Source organism: Aplidium turbinatum, chromosome 12 (genome assembly GCF_918807975.1).
Source record: "Aplidium turbinatum chromosome 12, kaAplTurb1.1, whole genome shotgun sequence".
Taxonomy (NCBI): domain Eukaryota; kingdom Metazoa; phylum Chordata; class Ascidiacea; order Aplousobranchia; family Polyclinidae; genus Aplidium; species Aplidium turbinatum.
The window spans coordinates 19,357,825-19,364,299 of NC_137483.1; the positions used below are offsets into that span (position 1 = coordinate 19,357,825).

The 6,475-nt window shown below is 34.1% G+C and overlaps 1 protein-coding gene across 1 annotated transcript; it reads left to right on the top strand.

The window, feature by feature from the left end:
- Positions 1–2,703: 2,703 nt before the first annotated feature.
- On the top strand, positions 2,704–5,931 carry LOC145780653 (toll-like receptor 7). The gene is made up of 2 exons (XM_082592277.1): positions 2,704–3,976; positions 4,751–5,931. Exons 1-2 carry the CDS (start codon positions 2,704–2,706, stop codon positions 5,929–5,931), a joined length of 2,454 nt encoding a protein of 817 aa, XP_082448403.1.
- The last annotated feature ends 544 nt before the right edge of the window (positions 5,932–6,475 follow it).

A 6,475-nucleotide genomic window follows, 5' to 3' on the forward strand; every position in this document is an offset into this window, starting at 1 on the left:
AACTTGTTTTCAGAAAAGTAGTAGCCTACGCCGGCCGAGCTTTGTATGATTTGCTTTCATCCCGCAACTTTGAAAAGATTGCCAATCACTGTAAACGCGCAAATTCTTTTTCTGCACGATATATTGTTTATACTTTCAGCTTATTATTATTTGTTCTCAGACTATAGCTTTCTAATGGTTTGGGCATTTATTCTTGTAACATCATTTGGTGTATCAAACAAGTATCGAAAAAATTACAGAGTACAGTATACTACGTTTACGGTCACAACGTTACAATGAACTATATTGTAGTCAAACTCCAGACAACCATTTTATCTGGTCAACATCTGGTAAGGATCTGGTCAGACGCGCACCCGATCTCGTAAAGATCTGGACCAGATAAAGTGGTTGTCTGGGACACGCTTAGATAAATGAATCGTGTCCAGGCTTACGCCCAATCGTTGTCAGGCATGCCTTTATGTGTCTAGGAAAAGATACAGCTACATGGTCTTAACTCGACCTGTTATCAGACGTGGTCAAATGGCCACGCCCTTCACTAGTTTTGAAATTATATATAGAAGGAATTTTCCTAAAACGCTGATATTTCTTGACTTTTACTTTTTATCATTTGAGCATCGTTTAAATCTAATTTGGTTATTTTTGGAACACTATGTGGTTCACAATAAGCATTTTGTCACAGGTTGTTCAGAGATTTTGTCTAAATTCCTAGATTTTGGCAATCGGCCTCGAAATGAGTCATCGCTTCTGCTATTGTACACAAAGCGGCCGCAGTCAACCGCGAGTCAAGTCATCAATCACACATTAAAACTTAGAACGAAACGCAATGAGACTCGTAGTAGGTAGTGCATTACACGGTCTCTTCAAGTGAAGTTGACCAGTTTTTAAGAAGATTCGACGTGTTCAAAACATGAAAAGCAAACTTTGGCAACTAGGAATGATCTGCTACTTTAGTTTAGTATTTACACTTTTCTACTTCTGAAAAGAAAAATAGGGCTAATCACAACCGAATCATCAACCACAGCCATCCACAAAGCGGTGTAACATTTGTGTAGACGACATCAGAGGAACAAGTTATTCCAAAAAAAGAAATAATCTCGGCAAAGTTCCTCATCGTTGCTTCAAATGCAACATACCTTTTTGCACAAAGCACATGTTGAAACTATGTATTTTATTGCCATTCATGACATGTACAGTTGAGAAGGAGCGATCTTCCTGGCGTCAGCACTACCTGACTGCTCACGACAGAACAGCGAGCATTGTGTTTCGCTAAATGCTTGCAAACTGAATTTTTCATAACTCCCCGATCATTCGATGTGTGTTGATCCAGAATTGTGGTACCATTTTGAATCTTGAAAAGTAAAATTAACTTTTCTTACATTGTCTCGGTATTGCCAGACTCAAGTTAAACAACCCAGACAGAAAAACCCGTCATTTTTACGTTGATTCAACGTCTGAAAAATGACAGGTTTTGCTGTCTGGGAAATTTAGCAAAAAGCAGGCAGCCCAGGCAGAAAAGTTGGCTTTTAAATCGTTTCAACGTTTAGCTACATTGAAAAGTATCAAAAAGAAGTTTTTTTTTCTTCTGATTCTAAAACATGTTGGCACGTGAAAATGGAAGCTACACTCTATGAAATGAAACGCCTGACAAAACAGCTGACTGGAAATCGTATTACATAATTATACTTCTACAGTAACTCAGCCAGTAAATCAACCACTTTCAATAGTGATTCGACGTCTGCAGACGTTAAATAAATGTAAAAAGGACCAATTTTGCTGGCTGGGAAAGAATGTGACAAACTAGAGTTATTTCAACTAGAAAATCAATCTGCCAAAGTTGAATCCATGTGAAAAAAATGATTTGCTGGCTGGGATCGCTACAACTGTTTTATGCTTTCATTCATCTTGATTCGTCATGGGAGATACTAGGATGCAAAGCAGCCATGACCACCTGCGGAGAAGCAATTCACCACAATAACCTCAAAACCGCTTGATGTAGTATGAATATCAAAAATACTGCATTTATTGTAGGAAAAAATAATTTGTTTCAAAGTATTTATTGAATGTTTACAAATCATCAAAATTAAAATTCGAAGGAAGAAAATCGGACATAAAATGACTAAAATGAGCAAAATTCGCGTTTTTAGAGCTTTTTTGCAACATATGTTTTCAGAATACACAAACTAAGTATTTATTTCAAAAACAAATAATTACAATATAAAATAAAAGCATTTGACTATGTGCATGCCAATTTTCTCAAATGTGCGATATTTAGCGGCTGAGTTATAAGCCATTAATCAGGACGTGGCCAAACGGCCACGTCTCGTGCTTTTGACATGTCTTTGAAACGAATACCAGATAGGATTAAGCGGTTTCAAACCGGCGTCTTTTCAAACATCGAACAAAGACTCTAATTTCTGGCCTGTTCAGATGACAGATAGAGAATTAAAGTAAAAAAAACTATTTTCTCACTTTTTTATATTCATGAGTTTTTAAGAATGGAATTTGTTCTGAACCAACATCGGAATAAAATAATCATCTATGTACTACGTTGTTAACAGCAAGAAAAATTGGAAATACTTCAAGCACAATATTATGCTATCAATAGAGGAAATGATTCATGTTGAAATTGGTTAGGCATTCATCACAGCCAATAGTCACTTCAAAACGATAATCTTTTTCAGATCATCGCTGTACTGTTAAAAAATGGCAAATAAAATCTGCTGTATTTATGTATTTCTGATGTACTTGAGACGTGCATGCTTTATCACTGTCAATGATCCTTGTGACATGATGCAGCGGGCAATCATATCAAAAGATTATTTTCTGTCCAAAGATCAGGAAAATATTTTCAAAGACATCGGATTTCCTTCTTGGATGACCGTTCCTCTAAACATCATCAACTGTTCAAGCAGAGGACTAACAAAAGTTCCAAAGATTCTTCAGCAAAACATCCAGATTCTTGATTTGGGATTAAACGAAATTTCGAAATTTACAATACGAGATTTCAGCATGTTGACAAACTTAACTGTTGTTGTTGCTATCTATAACAAAAAGAATTTATCAGACATTCTTGTTCCAGGACATTCCGGATATCTTGATATAGAGCCTGGAACATTCAAGCAATTAAATCAGTTGAAGGCGTTAGTTTTATCTGACAATACTTTGCATAGTTTTCCAACAAAACTTCCAAAATTTATACAATACATTGATATATCTTTTACATCTATAAAAGTACTAAGAAGATTGGATTTTGCAAACTTATCAAGACTAAAAGTGTTGCTAGCCGCAAGCGTCAGTGTCAAGCTTGACCCCAATTCGTATGATTTACGTTTTGCACTTTTGAGTAATGAACCATTTTATCCCATTAGAAAATCATTGCAATTTCTAGATCTATCTTATGCTTCGCTTAATTCAATCCCATGCAAAGCATTAACTCCAAACTTGTTTTTTTTAGATTTGAACTGTAATAATATTTCGGCAATTCGAAAATCGGACTTTAGCCAAACTCCTCTTCTTCGTGTTCTTTATTTGTTTGGCACTTCATCCGATGGTTTATTGACCGAGCCACAATCGTTTGATGCTTTGACAAACTTGGAGGTTTTAGATCTTTCTTTTAACTTCATTAATTTTCTTCCCAAAAATATATTTAGATTCAACATTAAATTGCGAAAATTGCATTTAGTTGGTAACTGTTTATGGAAATATGTAGAAAACCCTACCTTTGTGCCCATTCATAAAATTGAATCTTTGTTTTTTGGTTTGAATGCATTCTGTTTGCCTAAACATAATTTGCAACAACCCAAAGTCATAAACAGTCATAAATCATTCATGCTTGGTAACGTTTACAAACGTCTGACCAATTTGAAGCAATTGTCATTTGGAGTTTCAGACTATATAAGGCAAGAATATTTAGTGACAAAAGAACAGAGTTACTTGCAAGTCATGTCATTAAACCTTGGTGATGTAACAGCTGATAGTTTGTCCTCATTACAAGATCTGCCTCATTTGTCAACATTAAACTTGCAATTTTGCAACGTTGCTAATTTTGATATGGCTTCAGTTGATGGATTTCAAAATCTAACATTTCTTACGCTATCTTATAACAAAATAAGCAGTGTTGAACAGATTCAAAATCGTAAAATAAGCACAGACGAATTAACAAATTTCAAACCATTGTTGAAAAAAAAACGTATGTATAAAAACATTTCACCACAATTAAAATCAAATTTAAAAATGTTTACAAACTATTGTGCCCGAGACGCAAGTTTGGACTTGTCATTTAACAAGATTACTCATCTAGAAAAAATGAATTTTAGTTTCACTTCTTTTGCAAAAACATTAGATCTGTCATCAAACTCCATACGAATGATTTCAAATCGTCGTTTCATAAAAATGCCGCTGCTTTGTTCAATTGATTTGCGTTTTAATCCAATTGAAATAATTGAAAGAAATGCGTTTCAAGGTTTAAGTGAGCTTCAGTTTCTTTTCCTAAACAGTACAAGATTGTCAACTGAACATCACCCACTGTCATTTACGCAAAGTTTTGAAAATGCTGTTAGTTTGCAATATACATTCACTGGAATGTTCTTATTTGACATGATTAACTATGCTGAAGTTGATGAAATAAACGCAAAAAATATTGTGGAAATTAATTTTTCTGGGAACTATGGTTTGCAGGGAGATGTCGCAAAAGCATTAAATCAGTTTCGTTCTGCTCATAAAATCATTCTTCAATTCTGTTCTCTTGCAGACCAGTTCATGACTTTTACAAATCCAAACGTTGTGTATCTTGATGTAAGTCATAACCTCCTCACTGAAATACCTTTGAAATCTTTGCAACATATGAAACTCCTTGAAATTCTTTTACTTTCAAACAATAAAATTACTTCACTTGACACGCCTTTTCTTTATTTAACACATTTACAACTTTTGGATCTTTCTTTCAACAGAATAAATTACATTTTACCAAGGATTTTTTCCGCTAACGCAAGTAAACTACAAATATTGTCATTAAGAAACAATTACATAACAAACTTGGGAATTGAGATTTTTCCTTTTTCTTTTTTGGATCAACTTACGTTTTTAGATTTGAGATTGAACTCAATAGCTTGTGATTGTAAATTGAATTATAATTTTGGAACACTTTTTGAAAAACATGAATTTGATCTAGATATGCTCCCTGGTTTTATGCCTCATTGTTCACGACTGATTGATCAATATTATGGAGGATGTGTTCAATGTCAATGGCCCCGTTCTTTACAAGGACAATCGTTGCTTACTTATTCATCAAATGCTTTTTGTCAAAGCAACCTTTTTCTGTTATTGTGTGTTAGCTTCACTACATTTACGTCCACATTTATTTTTTTTTCTCTTGTCATTTTCAGTAAAAAGTGGAAAAGGTGGCTAGCAACATATGCTACAAAACACGTGCGTCCTTATTCCAGACACAAACAGATATCAACAAGAAATCGAAAACCAAATATATTTGCTCATCATGGATTTGTAGTTTATGATCAAACAAATCAAAATGTTGCTGATTGGGTTGACAACATCTTGATATCAAACATTTGTGATCAACCTCCATATTTTAATCTTGGAGTAGTTGGAAGGGACGTTCAATGTGGATCGTCTCCTTTGAAGCAACTTGTTCAAAGGATTGAAGCCAGCAGGAAAGTTATTTTGATTCTTACCGGCGACTACTCCAACAGTCCTGAAGGAAAATATGTGATTTGTATATTAGAACATCTTGAATATGAATCAGAATTTGATCGAACTCTGTTGATAACTTTTGAGAATGATGTTCAGGCTGGAGGATTAATAAGAAAAAAGCTAAAAGCAAATCCACATCAAGTTTTACAAGTTCCAAATGATGATGATGATTTGCCAATGTTATGGAACTTAATTCAAAATTTTTTGAAAGAATCGAAATAAATGAGTAAATCATTTTTATTTATATTTATATTGGCAATATTGTAGTAAAAGTTCAGAAAAGTTATAACTCTAAAAAATTTAAAATCCTGTTCTGCTTCAGCGCTAGTTTGGCCAATAGTTGACCATTTGAGTCAGAATCGGGCATCAAAGTATGAGCTCAATGTATCACAACTGCCCCAACCTTGTTCATGAGTGCCAGTTATCATGCTTGACTCAATATAAGTCGAAAGTTTAAGTTGAAAGTTTATCGTATGTTAAACCATAAACAGGCGTAATTCAGCAACAACACTACATTTAACATTATAAAAACAAAAAACAAAAATCGAACGTTTTCGGCTAGTCATACAGCCCGTTTCAAGCCTATAAGAAAAATAAATTTTAGAAGAAATGTTAAAGAATCATATAGTATCACAGCAAAAGTATGATCAAATCTAAACATTTGAGAAACTGCCTCGCTCACACAAAATGATAACTGAAAATTACAACAGCACAACGGGTCAATTATTTGAGAGGTAAAATTAATTAATCGTTCAGAAAAGGACTC

Bases quoted from the DNA above. Each gene is read 5' to 3' on its own strand.
- LOC145780653 (XM_082592277.1), top strand. From the start codon at position 2,704: ATGGCAAATAAAATCTGCTGTATTTATGTATTTCTGATGTACTTGAGA. The intron at 3,977-4,750 runs GTTTGTCCTCAT...GTTCTCTTGCAG, and splicing joins TGGTGATGTAACAGCTGATA to ACCAGTTCATGACTTTTACA.